The sequence below is a fragment of the Grammomys surdaster genome, unplaced genomic scaffold (genome assembly GCF_004785775.1).
Source record: "Grammomys surdaster isolate TR1022 unplaced genomic scaffold, NIH_TR_1.0 142, whole genome shotgun sequence".
In the NCBI taxonomy this organism is placed as follows: domain Eukaryota; kingdom Metazoa; phylum Chordata; class Mammalia; order Rodentia; family Muridae; genus Grammomys; species Grammomys surdaster.
Window position 1 is genome coordinate 2,215,611 of NW_021604600.1, and position 14,599 is coordinate 2,230,209.

A 14,599-nucleotide genomic window follows, 5' to 3' on the forward strand; every position below is an offset into this window, starting at 1 on the left:
GCATTGATAACTTTGCACCACTAAGAGTGTCATTTAGGTGCCTGACAGTGGTGGTGTGTGCCTGTCATTCCAGCAACTGGAAGGCAGAGGCAGGTAGATCTCTGAGTTCTAGAACAGCCAGGGCTACACAGAAAAAAAAAGCCTTGTCTTGAAAAACCAAAATCTAGGCTTTGCTTTGCTCTGAAGTATATGTGTTTGCTAGTAATTTTTGTCTTTTTGTTGAACCCTCTTGAGCTTTATTGGGGTTGGGTGATCTTTACTCTGTGGGTTCACTGAGAAATGGTTCTTCTGCAGAATATTCCTATTATGGATGTATTACCAGGTCTCTCCACTCTGGCTGGAGGGGGAGAAAACTTCTTTCCAACTCTACATGAACTTTAAGAACTGCTTAGCCTGCCCCCTTCTCCTGACTCTTACCCTCCAAGTGGTTTCATTCCCGGCATCTGGATATGTGGAAATGAGGACTCGGCACTCAGGAAGACATCTTTGCTGATCTCTAGAACTCTCTCTATACAATTTCCTCTTTCTTTGCCCCTGAAGTGAGCGTACTTTGGCCTTCCTGAACTTGGACTTCTCTCTCATCTTTTATAATCATTTATAGAAAAACCCAGATTGTCACCTCTGTGAGGCTACTTTTATGGGAAGAAAATATTCTAAGAATTTGATTTCATCTCTCTGGGGACTATGCGTGATATTTATACTGGCTTAGGCTAGATCCTGGGCACAGAAATTGTATCCATAAAAGATGACTAGCGCATATTTTTTTCTTTAAAAATATATGGTTATACATGCATGTTTTATCACATAATAAATATGTATTGAATAAGTGAATGCAAAGATACTCTCATCTTCTAGAGGTCAGCAGAAGTGGGTTGCTTGGTCAGTGCTGAGATTTGAACTGGTGGAGAGAGTAGCAAAGGTTGCCTTTTTGACCAACCTTTGGTTGGTTGCTAGGTTGACTTTTTGACCTTGGATCTCTGTCTTCAATGCAGCTAGACCCCTGGGCTCCACTGGTCTTTCCTAACTTCTGTAGAAAGCGCCTCTGGGGGACAATTTTTGGGCTCAGTTTTTGTTTACCTGTTTCACGAACACCCTTACATGCTCCTTGGTTTTTCAATATTTTAGTGTCATTACTTTCTATATTTTGTTTGGTTTTCTAGTTGTTGATGACAGGTTGAAAGTCTGTTTGGTTGTTGATCTCCTGTGGGTTAAAGATGTCCTCCCATCTTTTAGTTTTGATTGGGTGAGGCATTGGGGAATCTAGTTACAACTACCCCTGTGTTAGCTTCATTCTTGGTCAGCTGCCCCTCCGTGGTTATTTTCAGCATTATGAGCAACTCCATCAAAGTGTGTCTCTGCTTCGTTTATTATATCAGAAAGTCCTGCTGTCAACTCCATTCATATGGTTGTTCAGCTCTGAGAAGCCACTCCTATCTGGGGTAGAATATGCTGATTGGTGATACCTGCTACAGTAGTGGAGTCTCTGTCTGTATGAATACATGGTGATCGGAGAGTGAGGGAGGGTGTGTGGAAGACAGATTTAATCCTTTCCACAAAGATCTTCAATTTGCGTTCCTAGAACCTATAAGTACAATTTGTTTCATTGGAGGAAGGGGTTTTACAGATGGAAGCCCTTTAAAGATCTTGAGATGGGGGCTGGACAGATGGGTCAGTGCTTGAGAACACTTGCTGCTCTTGCAGGTGACCCAGGTCTGGTTCCCAGAGTTCACAATGTATGGCTTACAACTGCACCTTACTCCAATTCCAGGAGATCTGATTCTTTCCTGAGGCATCCCACAGGTGCTTGCACACATGTGGTACAGTATGTACACTCAGGCACACACCCATACATGTAAAAAAAGAGATGTGAAATTACCCTGGTGGGTCCAATGTGACCACAAGGAGCTTTATATGAGGGAGCCAGGATGCCGCAGTCACAGAGGGGGATTCAATGCTGAAAGTGGGGTTTGTATGTGTGTGTGTGGGTGTGGGTGGTGGTGGTGGTGAGAACGGGATGGGAGAAGCAGGAGAGAGATGGGTTTGTAATGCTCGGCTGAAGGCTTTGAAGATGGAAGATGTGACCAGGAAAGAACTAACCAAGGAAAAAAACTAACTAGGAGTTAGGAAAAGAGAGGAAGTGCAGTCTTTTTAAAGCTCTCAAATGGAACACACCCTACTGATTCCATTCAGGACTGAAGGCCTCTGGAATTGTGAGTGAATTCACCTGTGTTACCACCCGGTGGTAATTTGTAACAGTAGCAAGAGAACTAAAGCAGAGTGGTGGAGGGAGGGAAAAGTAGGGTGTTGTCAAACCAAAGGGGGATAGGTGTTGGGGCAAGACCAAGGCGTGAGCTCATCTCTTACAAGGTTTACATAATCAGAGTTGTGATGTCCCATGATCCTGAGCGGTACCTTTTAAATACAGCAAGGTGTGAATCATGTCTGGCTCAGAGCAGGGCAGTATGGAGATCCTGGCCGTGGGACGTAACTGAGTTAAAAAATGAAATGTGTTGAACAATGACAATGTAAAAGTCAACTTTTTCAGTTACTGCTCGGTCAGTTACTTTTCTCACTGTTGTTTCAAAGGACCCCAGAAGAAGTGATTTAAGGAAAGCCGGGTATGTCCTGGCTCACAGTTGGAGGGGACACATTCCATTCTGGTGGGGAAGGTGCGGCTTCAGGCATGGAAAGCGTGGCTGCACGAAAGGGAGGCCCGCTGGACACACTGAACGGGCTGTCAGGAAGCAGAAGGCGAACAGGAAGTCAGGCCAGGCTGTAAATGTCAAGGTTCACTTCCCAGTGACTCACTCCTCTAGCAAGGCTCCAATCTGTAGGTTCCACATCCTTTCCAAACAGTGCTACAGCTCAGGGACCAAGCGTTCACACAGATGACCTATGGGGGACACTTCACGTTCTTCTTGTTCTTTTCAGCCATTGTCCTCAGCATCCGGTGTCACCAGCCCCAGTCGCCTCCCTTTCTCTGAGTTGGTTTCCTTGTTTGAAGAATGAAAAGGCTCAAACTCAACAAACTCAAGTTCCTTCGACTAACATTCTGCAATCCCGTGGTTCTCTGGCTCTAAAACTGGTTTCGACTAGTTTGGGAAGTGCCACACTCCATTCCTGATATTAAAATGATTTTATTTGCAGCCTGGAAGAAACCGAAAAATAGATCTAACTTAGAAGCTAGAGCATCCCTTTCCCCGTGTGCCAGTTTTAATTCTCTCGGATGGCAGGGAGATATATCAATATGTTTGAAAAGGATATGAAAACGTAACATTTGCATATATCATTTGCCATCAGTTCTTCCACTTCAGCCTCCAATCAAACCTTTAAATGCATGCTTCTAGATTAATAGTCAGACCTGGAGGAACTACATTAGCAGATAGTTCAGCTTAAAACCTAATGTAAGGGAGGAAAAAAGCCATTATAGAAGCCAGAGGGATGAACAGAGAGACTGAAGTTTTACGGCTACTCATTTTTCTGTGGTTAATATTGCCTACAAGTGTTGGTATTAATTGTCTCAGAATCATTACATATACACTGGTCTAGTCGTTCAAGGAGATATATTTTAACGTATCACCTTGCAGGCTGAGTTTGCATTTTCTGGGTCCCAGGTGCAAGGACACTTTAATACCACATCTTCAAAGCAATTTTATCTGAATTGTAATTTTGCACTTTCATTTTTAAAACGAGCATCCACGTTTGAGGAGCACAAATTGCCATGAGTCAACTAGTAAAATCTGATTGTGAAAACTTAATAAGAAAAATTCAGCACATGGGCACACCACTCTGAATGAGCTGATCTTGTCTGATCGTGGAGGCTAGGCGGTGTGGGCCCTGTCTAGTGTTTGACTCTCTGGGGATACTGTTAAGTCTCCATTTTTTTTTCCTCCAGAGGCAAACGTTTTTATTGGCTAAGATGACTGTGGTGTCTTGCTGCCTGGGTGTTAAATTTTCAAGTGTGTGTGTGTGTGTGCGCGCGCGCACGAACATGCACGCTCTAGGTTGGCACTGGGAGTCTTCCTCATTCTCTTCTCTCCATTTTATTCAGGGTTTCTCAATTGAACCCAGACTTCACTGATTTGGATGATCTAACTAGCCACCTTTCTCTGGGGATCCCTGTCGGTGGCATCAGAGTGCTAGAAGTACAGGTGGGCTTCCGAGCTGACCTTGATCAGTGCCATGTATGCCATAATTAATGTGGCTCATCTTCACACTTGCATGGCAGGCCCTGTGATCCATGTCCCCAGCCTCTGTTTGGGTTTTTGCTGTAGAACCATTAGTCTGTAGCAGAGTAATATTGTTTTAGGCCCTTCATACCTCAGTGGGTTATTGGATAGAGGAATGATATCAATATTTAGCCAATAGGGTTGTGGTGAGGAGTGGATAAGACAGAGTGGATAAAGTTGTCCAAGGGGTACAGCAAATGCAGGGTACTCAGTATGACAGCTTTTGTCGCTCTGTGTGCATATTACCATTCAGTCAGATGTGTGCAAGCTACAGTCAGTATTCTAAACTCATCTGTAGTCGCTAGTAGCTATGTACCATTGAGGGTAACTCATCAGTGGCCAGTTTGTTAATTTCTTGTTGCTGTAACAAAATACTCAATGCAAATAACTTGAAAGAGGAAAGATTTATGTCATTCATGGTTTCAGAGGAGTTGGGCCATGGTGCTTGGGCAGAATGTTATGGTGACAGGGGTGGGTGGTGGAGGACGGTGCCTCATTTCATGGTGGACTGGATGCACAGAGTGAGGAAGGCACTGGGGCCAGGTAGAACACTGAAAGGCAAGTCACAATAGTCTACTTTCTTCAATGAAGACCCATCTTCTAAAGTTTCCACAACCCTTCAAATGAGTGCTACCAACTGGGACTCAAGTGTTTGACAGTGGACATTTCATATCCACAAGTGTGTCTTGTGATGGCATAAAGCTGATACCTTTTCAGAGAAGCATGTCTTTTTCTATGATGTCTGTAGCTCACACACTGGAAGGGTCATTTATGCACACAGTCAATCACAAAGTATTGTCTTAGTTAGGGTTTTGCTGCTGTAAACAGACACCATGACCAAAGCAACCCTTATAAGGACAGCATTTAATTGGGGCTGGCTTACAGGTTCAGGGGTTCAGTCCAGTATCATCAAGGCAGGAGCATGGCAGCATCCAGGCAGGCATGGTACAGGAGGAGTTGAAAGTTCTACATCTTCATCTGAAGGCAGCTAGCAGAATACTGACTTCCAGGCAGCTAGGATGAGGGTCTTAAAGCCCACACCCTTAGTGACACACCTACTTCAACAGGGCCACACCTTTTAAGAGTGCCACTCCCTGGGCTGATCGTATACAAACCACCACAAGTATGTAGCTGACTTTAGGCTAGATACTTGGAACACAATGACAAGCTAGACATGATCCTTCGGGGATCTGCCAATGAGATGGACAAAGAAGTGATCAATGGGAAATTTTTGAAAAACTGTGATAAGTGATACAGAAGGTGGATAGGATGCTCATGAGAAGGTGAGCGGGCATACTGCTGGAGGTGAGGGAGTCCAGGGGGAGAGTTGTCTCTGCGAATGTAGACACTGAATAGACTTGAGGGATGGGACAGCAGCAGCCACATGGAAAGTGGACCTCCATTGTAGCATTTCTATATTTCGTATTTCTCAGCATTTCTCTCAACATTGTAACTATTTTACTGTGTGATGCAGATGACCGATGTAAAGGAAGCGGGAGCAATGCCTATGTCCCATGACCTATTCTCCCACCGGTGCTCAATGGTCACGCTTCAGTGCCTTCTCCTCGCCTTTGTCTCTGAGCTCTTGGAATCAATCTTATCTGCTCTTATCAACACTGAGTTTTGGAGACAGATGCTGGAAATATTCAGCTCTGGATGTCCAAGAATTTGGACAGTCACTTGGAAGTCAAAAATGATTTCCAAAGGAAAGAAACTAACAGATTTTCTTCTTCTTCTTTTTTTATAGGCTAAATCCATTCTGCAGACATTCCTTGAAGATTCAGGCTACGGTATTCAGGATTTGAAGAACTTCCATTTGGTTGGGTTTGGTCCTACTCTATGTGCTATGGACCCCACTGAAATATCACTTATAAAGACCTCAGAATTCAGGTAACCAAAATACTAGAGTGTAAAGTGGAAAATGTTCCACTCACACATTCATCATCCCATCCATCCATCCATCCATCCATCCATCCATCCATCCATCCATCCAGATACTCTCCACTTTCCATTCTTTGTAGGCTAGAGTAGGCAGTAGGATTTGTGGATCCTGTATAGGTACTGAGATATGTATCCTCTGTGCACTGCTTGATGGCTGGAGAATCCCCCAGACTCACCAGACCCTTCCTCTCTACCCAGGGCAGTGGTAGCCAGAATTGGGACACTGCTCTGCAGCACCCCTGTCTTGACTGAATTTAAGAAGAAAGCAGAAGTTGTATTTGGGAGACCCACGGAGTGGACCAGCTCCATCTTGCAGGAGCTTGGGACCATCGCAGGTAAGAGGCTCTTGGGCACGTCCTTGCTCTTTAAATTTAAAATTGGAACTTAAGCAGAACAGAACCAAGTAGTAATCCTCAGCCACATGAAGCAGACATGAAGGAGTTCTAGTAGAATCTGGATGTCAAGACTGAAGTTGCAAGGGGCAGTATCCACTAGTCTGCATTCTAAATGAGCCATCTTAGGGATTCTTGTACACACTATAGCCTCAAAATTATTGATCTAGAATGTGATTCTATTGGGTCTTAAATAGATTTATACCCCATCCTAAAGTGTGTAAATGAACCCCCCCTCTGGGTATAAACACCACTGTAGGAGGCCAATCAGGGCTAATGTGACCCACATATTTTCCTGAGTTGATTAAGGAACTGGATTCCCTAGTTGGCTGTCTTGTGAGGTAAGGAATAGTACCTCCCCGGGACTCATTGATCTGTACATTATGCAGAACCATTAACAACACTGTAGAGTCCCACGGCTTGAGTGACACACTCACAATTCTTTCCCTAGCTGGGGTAACGAAGGCAGAGCTCCGAGTGCTTGACAAAGAACTGATGCCGTACTTCCAGCCGTCAGCCATAAGATGCCTGCCTGGTGAGGTGTTCAGAGTAAGTGCTCATTTCTTCGGGGAGAGATGGGAGCTGAGTCTCACTTCAGATCACACAGGGACACAGGTGATGGGCCTGGCTCCTTGAACCTTTGCTTTTAGGGACAGAGAAGATGTACGTGCCAATGATGGCTGTCCAAATAATTGCAAGTGTTTTTTGAAAGAAGTTTTTTTCCTTAAGTTTTCATTTTACCTTATTATTCTTTTTATCCTCCTTCCCCTTCGTAGCCTATGATACTGAGTGTGTATTTCTGGAGATATAACAACTTCATACCCTATGCAAAGCCCTTGGGGACAGATACGTTTCAGAATGCAGAAGGTTTCAAGTTTTGTAAAAGTCACAGTATGTGCCTTAACACCTCTAGCAGTGTTGGAGGGAACATTCATAAGCAAACATATTCTTTTTTTTTTTTTTTGAAGAAAACCTGACAAGTTACACTAAATACAGTGTAAATAGTCTCCTGCCCATTCAGGTCAAACTTCTGCTGGCTTGTTGTAAACTTTGGAAAAAAATTTCAGTTTTCAGAGCCCTTGGACTTTGGATTTGCAGACAGGCATCACAGGGTTTGAGAGGACAGGATGCTCTGATGAGTGGGGTTGACCTTGTGTTTGTGTGTGTGTTTGTGTGTGTGTGTTTGTGTGTACATGCATGTAGAAGCCAGAGAACAACCTAGGGTGTTGTTCCTTTGTTGCTCTCCACCCTTTTATTTATTTAGAAGATTAAAATTAATCATTTAATGTGTGTGTGTGTGTGTGTGTGTGTGTGTGAGCCATAGTGCACATGTAGAGGCCAGAGGACAACTTGAAATGTTTGGTCTCTCCTTCTACCATGTTAATCCTGGGAATCCAAGTTCAGTCCAGGCTTGGCAGTAGGTGCCTTTGTCCTGCTGAACTGTCTTACTGGACTCACCTTTTTCCTTTTAAACTTTGATCTTGAGTATTCTGCCTGCGTGTGTGCCTGAGCACCAGGTATGTGTAATGCCTGAGGAGGCCGGAAGAGGACACTCCCTGAGATCGGAGTCTGTGAATCCACTCTCTTTCATTGTTCAATCAATTGATTGTTCTCACTGAACTCCATCTCAACCTTGTATTCTCCGAGACCGAGGCTGTGACCTTGCATGTGGGTGCTGGCAATGGAGAATGGAACCTAGGGTTTTTGGAAGAGCGAGCAACAAAAGCTCTTAACTGCCAAGCCCCTCCCCACCCCATGCACACCTTGAGACAGCATTCTTCACTGATCTAGAATTCAACAAAGGGCTTAGGCTGGCTGATGAGGGACTTAGCTGGCTCTCTCTCCCTAGTGCTGGATACTGGCTGAGGTATCTCCCTACCCTTTTCCATTTTTGAGATAATGACTTAATATATTGTTCAGTTTTCGTCAGCTTGGTATGTAGCCCAGGCTGGTCTCAAACACCATCCCGTCTGAGTCTCCTGAGTCCTAGGATTATATTGGTATGTGCTGCTTTTCTTGGTTCAGTTTTGTTGCTGTTGCTTTCTGAGTGACACAGGGCCGCATCCTGCCTACTTCACTTGGATGCTGGATGCCTACAACACTTCTGCACCATGGGCAACTATTTGGGGGAAATAAACAGCTGGCCTCAAGGCCACTGCATTAGTTACTTACTTGTTGCTGTGACAAACAACACCACGACCAGCAGACAGACAGAAGGAACTTCAGGGAGGAGGGGTTTATTTCAGCTCAGGGTGTAGTGGGTGTGGTCCAGCATGGCAGTTGGGTCACTCAGTATGTGTCAGACAAGAAACAGGGAGGAGACTAGAGTTAAGACCAGACTGTAATTCTCAAGGCCCACTAGTGCTATACATCCAGTGGCCTACTTGCACAGAATGGTTCCCAAACCTGCCAAGTGCTATCAAACTGAGCACACCAGAGAGGGACATTTCTGACTCAAACCATTATAGCCACTGAGCAAGTTCTTCGTCCCTGGGCACACTGCACTGGGAGGCAGCAAATCAGCACTTCCCAAGTACTCCCAGAGCATTTCCCAAGTACTTCCTTCTGGTCATGTTTATAGTTAGGGCAGCTTCTTTGTTCAAGCAGTTGCCTACTGCTGAAATTTCTATTTCATCTACATCAAGACACGATCCAGGTTAGATACATCTGGAGTCTGGAGATTCTTTGGTGAAGAGGTTATAGCACGAAACCTTCCTTTGGACCGGGGAGGTGATGTCAAGGTTGGATGTGGCCTGAGCTGAGCCTGAGAGGCCTGGTTACAGGGGAAAGGGTGTGTGTGTGTGTGTGTGTGTGTGTGTGTGTGTCTCACCCCAGATACATCAATGCTGTGTGACCACATGGGCCTAGTGTTGCTGGATCTTCTTTACTTTTTTTCAGGGGCAACCAGAAACCTTCATTTTTATGTGAAATCTCCTGATTTTACATGTTGGTAGCCAATTTGAATTTATTTTTGAAAACACTATAGGCCTAAGGATTCAATCTGGCTTGTGGATCACAAATCAGCAGCAGTGGAAAAACAGATAATGTTTGTAATACAGGCTCTGTTAATGAGAGGTGTGAGTCAGCCTGCCAGCTACAGAGGGAAGGACAGTGCCCCCGACAGGAGGAAGGGCACAAAGAGCTGCTTCCTGTTTGGGAGAATGCAGATCTTTAGGCCTGGAGGGAAGGTCAGGAGGAGAGGCAGGCTCAGGAGGAGAGGCAGGTAGGTAGGACTCACATCCTGAAGGTGCCATTGTTGTGCTGAAGAGCCTGAGCTCCTGGTATGGTAGTGGATAAATCATGGAAGGATTGGAAGCAGAATTCTATTTCAGGAGCCATCTGTTGTGACAGGAGGAAAGTGAGTGATCAATGGGAAAGGAAGGGATAAAGGAACAGAAGTATGTGGATTCCTAGATTTTGGAGGATGCTTTAAAACAGCCAGAAGATGCCAGAGGCTCTTCTGCCATGCCATCCCCTCCTAGTCTTCCTGGAGCTAGCCACTAAGTCCATTTGAAGAGAAAATATCTTGTACACTGAGAATCACCGTGTGCCCAGCAGAGTCCCCCACATCTGCTGTCCATGGCAGCCAATCAGTCAGTCAAACAATCATGGCCCTTGACTACCACTGAGCTACCAGGAGTCATCAGTCAACCAGGATTCTGATAGTCATGCCAAAGGGACAGGGATTGGCTTTGGAAGTGAGATCTCTCAGCTACCTCAAAGTCACCGAAAGCCTAGAGAGGTGATATAATCTATGGGGATCATACAGCTGGTGGGCCTGCAGATTCAGGCTGGCATTCAGGCCAGAGCCTGCTTCCTCTGGTGCAAAGTAATTACCAACACTCACATGGAAAGCCAAGACCCCTTTTAATTACTTCAAGGAAAAGTCTCAGCTTGGAGCGAGAACGGCTTAATACTCTTGTAGTACTTAAAAAAAATTCTCTCATGCTCTCTTTTTAAAGAGGCTCAGAGTTCAGCTGCTGTTGGTGGACAAATCAAACGGGTTCAAATATAGTTTCCTTCAGCCTCTATTTAATGTTTGCTTACAGTCATGGTGCAAGGATATGACAAAGTTGTGAAGCTCTGAGTAGATAAAGGAGGTTTGGAAAATCTGGAGAGGGTATACTGAGGTTCCCCTCCCCCACCCGCTCCTGACTTTCCTGCCTGCAGGAGCTGTCCACGGAGCAGATAGCTTCCCTGGGTCCTCAGAATGCAGCCTTTGTAACCCACTCCCAGCGCCTGCAGCTCAGCTCGGCACAGCTGCAGAGCCTCCAGAGGGCACTAGATGGCGCCAAGACTCACTCCTGGCAGACGGATCCTATGAGTTCCGGCCCTACCTGGTCAGTCTCCACTGGGTCCCCAACAGGTGAGCAGAGCAACACCTGCCTCAGCCCCCTCCCTATTCCCCTTCTCTGAAACTTGGCCCACCCTGCAAGGTGGGGAGGTTCCTATGATTCAGGGATTGATGGACATTGGGTATCTGCTCTCAAAGATACACCTTAAGTTCCCACCAAGTTTCCTTTAAACACAGTCAACTCTTGCATCTTTAAAACCTCCTCAGGGATCTTTAAAAGACTTTAAATTCCCTGGGTATGGCCCATAATCCACCAAGTCAGAATCTCTCAGGACTAAATTCATTTCAATGACTCCTTCAATCACTGTATATCTCTTTGATACCTATTATGTAGGGACCAAGAATATTGATAGAAGTAGGGCAGGTGACGCCTCGTTGTCAACAAGATCTCAAAGCCGTAAGATGAGGGAGGCAGTAAGCAGGGGCAGGTGATGTCGACTGAGGACTAAGCAAGATGGGGAGGAGGGGGAAAGGAGGAGTGAGGGAATGAAGGAGGGAGGGAGGGACAGTTCCCCAGAGCAGATGCCATTACCCATGATGCTATGACTTCCTCTTCTCACTTTAGTTGACTCCTACCCTCTGACTCTCACTCTCTCACGTCTTCCTGACACCCATCTTGAGTGGGTACCATCTTTGGAGCAGGTGTGGGTCTATACTTCTGGGCAGACAGTTTAGAGGAAGCCGGATGCATCACAACTTTGCCCTCACAAACTCGGTCACGGAAGAGTGAGAGAAGACAGGGTGTCGGTATGACTCTGAGGCCTGTGGTAGAGAGAGAGGATGACGAGGCAGGTTGCATCCTAAGTAGGGGATAACCTGAAAATACTCAGACTAGAAAGAGAACTTGGTTCCTAAGTAGGACTTCCTTCCATTTCTTCCTCTCCCTGTCTCCTTCTCTTCTTTTCCTTAATTAACAACTCCCATATTCACTCCTCTCTTGAAGTATGCATGCATACTTTGAATGCATGTAGCTTTAAACATATAAGACCTGAAAGTTATGTGATAAACCTTTTCCCTGTGTCCTCCGTTCTTCTCTCCAGGGGTAGCTAATATTGTCAGTACCTGATGTATACCTACATAGTCTATACAGATACAATTAAGTCAAGTCTGCACGAGCCTTGCACTTTTACAAGGGCTTATTGTATCCTTGTCCTGAATCCTGCATCTTTTTTTGGATCTGTGGATCTGACGGTACCTCTCAGAGGCATTCCGTGCCCTCTGTGGGAACAGAACAATGGCTGGTTATACGGTTGAGCCTTAAGTGCATAACCAGACTTGTATGTATAGGTTCTCAGTTGGGTTATCATGTTTTCTGTTACAAATAATGCGGCTGTGCAATTTTGCCAGTGGCAAGTACTCTTAAGTTAAGAGAGATTGTCAAATCCTCTGTAGAGAGGTAGGTATCAGTTTTTTCTTGAAACAGCAATGTCAGAAAGGGGCAAAGCAAGACCCTAATGCCCTTCCTCCATTTACCCTTCAGCCCCCCAAACCCAGGCTGCTATCGGGTGAACCCTTTTTTGGGAGCCCAACCATTTCTATATTTCTTGTTTCTTAAACACCAGAGAGTGATGCTTAAGTGCAGATTCTCAGGCCTCACCCAATAGTTCCTGAATCAGCAATGCGCCCAGGCACCAGCAACTTGGATACACTCTGTTCCCTGACTCCTTTTGATTAAGGCAGGTCTGGTGCATGCTGAATCACACAATCCCATTTTGTTCCAGTTCCTCTATCAGGCCCTTTTAAGAGATGGGGAAATGGAGGTCTGCAGGGAGCTGGCCATGATGCACCCACCCTCTGCAGTCCACAGCAACTTCACGGGCCTTCTTGTCCTGTGTTTGATTTCAGGAGGGGCCACCTCCCAGGCTCTTTGGCTTGGCTGTCCCCTGCTGCTTCTGATGGCCAAGTCCTGACGCCGAGTGTCCTGTTTAGTGTTGCAAGAAGCTGGAGAAGGTGTGTAGAGACAGAGGCTGCCTTCAGACTGGGGAAGACCTTTACCTGAGGCGCCTCAGCAAGGGCAGGGAGATCACAGGGCCTTGGAAAAATAATTATTAAAAACCATCTTGCATTCTTAAGACAGCCTGTCTCCCCAGTGGGTACTTTTTTTCCATCCCATGTTGACTTGGAGACAGAGAAGCTGTGGTGATGGAAGGATGAGGGGAAAAGAGAGAGAGAGAGAGAGAGAGAGAGAGAGAGAGAGAGCAAGAGAGAGAGAGAGAGAGAGAGAGAGCCAGAGAGCCCTTTTAGCAAGGGGGTGATTTTGTTTCCAGTCTGGCTTGATGTCCCTCCCCTGGAGCACCAGGCAGCGTTGGATTTCTCCTTCGACACTTAGCTGGGCTGAAATAAATGAATCTCTCAACAGAAGCCAATATTCCTGCCTGATTGCTGCAACTAATTGATGTTTTGGTGGGTATCACATTGCTTGGAAATTAAAACATTTAACATGGCTCAACATTAAATCAATTTTTAAATACATTTTCCAGATGTTTCCATTTCCTTGGGAATCAGTGGAGTTACAAGTTAACCTTTCTAAACATTTTTAGTTTTAGTGGAGGGTGTGGTTTTAATCTGCTCTGGGCTTTGGTGAATGGACTGAAATAAAAAGATATAAAAATATATTGGATATGTCAATCATTGAAGCGATTTCTGACCAGTGCAGGAAACCCAGCCCCTCCCTTCACCCCACTTGAACCTTTTGGGATAAACTTATTTCTAGAAATTGCCAAGTTCTTTTGGTCTTAGTGACAAGAAGTTGGAGCAACAGAAAGGGTGGTGCAGCACTGGCATTCACCACCTACTGGAAGCCATATCATCTACAAGGTGACCACTGTGCCACTTGGCATTCCTCATGTGGTAAGCGGAGGTGTCCTGAGTCTCTCTCTCTCTTTAAAAACTATTTATTTTTTATTTTATGATGATTTGCCTGTATGTGTATCTGTGTTCCACATGTATGTATATCTGTGTTCCTCATGTGTTCATGGTAGGCCAGAAGGGGGAGTTGGATTTCCTGGAATGGGAGTTACAGATGGCTGTGAGCTACTGTGGTAGTCTGAATAAAAATGTCCCCCATGGGAGTGGCATTATTGTAGGTGTGGCCTTGTTGGAGTAAATGTGTCACAAGGGGCGGGCTTTAAGGTTTCAGAGGCTCAAGCAGGGCCCTAGTGGCTCACTCTCTCTTCCAGCTGCCTGCTGATTCAGATGTAGACTTCTCAGCTTCCTCTCCAGAACCATGGCCTGTGCATTGCCATGCTCCCCGCCATGACAATAATGGACTAAACCTCTGAAACTGTAATCCAGACACATGAAACGTTTTCCTTATGAAGAGTTGCCATAGTCAAGGTGTCCCTTCACTTCAATAGAAACCCTAACTGAGCAGCAGCCATGTGGATCTTCTGTAAGAGCAGCTAGTGCCCTAAGCAGCCATCTCTCCAGTCTCCATCCTGGGTTACTCAGCGAGTCCTTGCTAGGCATTGCCATTTGAAGAGGAAGATGGAAAGGGGAGCCAGTGTGAGCCTTCCCAAACTTGTGGTTGTTTCCTAAGAAGCTGAGGGAGTCCTATGAAGGCTGTTGTTGTAGGAGCTGGTAACTGTCATCTGTGGTTCCATGGAAAACTGGAAGACTACCATGTAGCAGAGGTGCTCTTAGGCCATTTGAGGTCCTGTTTGCTTTTCTTCCATCTAAGTGAG

At 45.5% G+C, this 14,599-nt stretch overlaps 1 protein-coding gene across 1 annotated transcript in view; it reads left to right on the top strand.

The window, feature by feature from the left end:
* The window catches only part of Otoa (otoancorin), an 80,208-nt gene extending 66,470 nt beyond the window's left edge, over nt 1-13,738 (top strand). Inside the window, exons 25-31 of the mRNA XM_028764300.1 lie at nt 5,977-6,119; nt 6,369-6,505; nt 7,014-7,111; nt 10,733-10,928; nt 12,762-12,866; nt 13,184-13,319; nt 13,656-13,738. Of these exons, the coding sequence (XP_028620133.1) occupies nt 5,977-6,119; nt 6,369-6,505; nt 7,014-7,111; nt 10,733-10,928; nt 12,762-12,826 (639 nt within the window). The 3' untranslated portion in view covers nt 12,827-12,866; nt 13,184-13,319; nt 13,656-13,738. The remainder of the gene's footprint in view (nt 1-5,976; nt 6,120-6,368; nt 6,506-7,013; nt 7,112-10,732; nt 10,929-12,761; nt 12,867-13,183; nt 13,320-13,655) is intronic.
* Nucleotides 13,739-14,599: the final 861 nt, after the last annotated feature.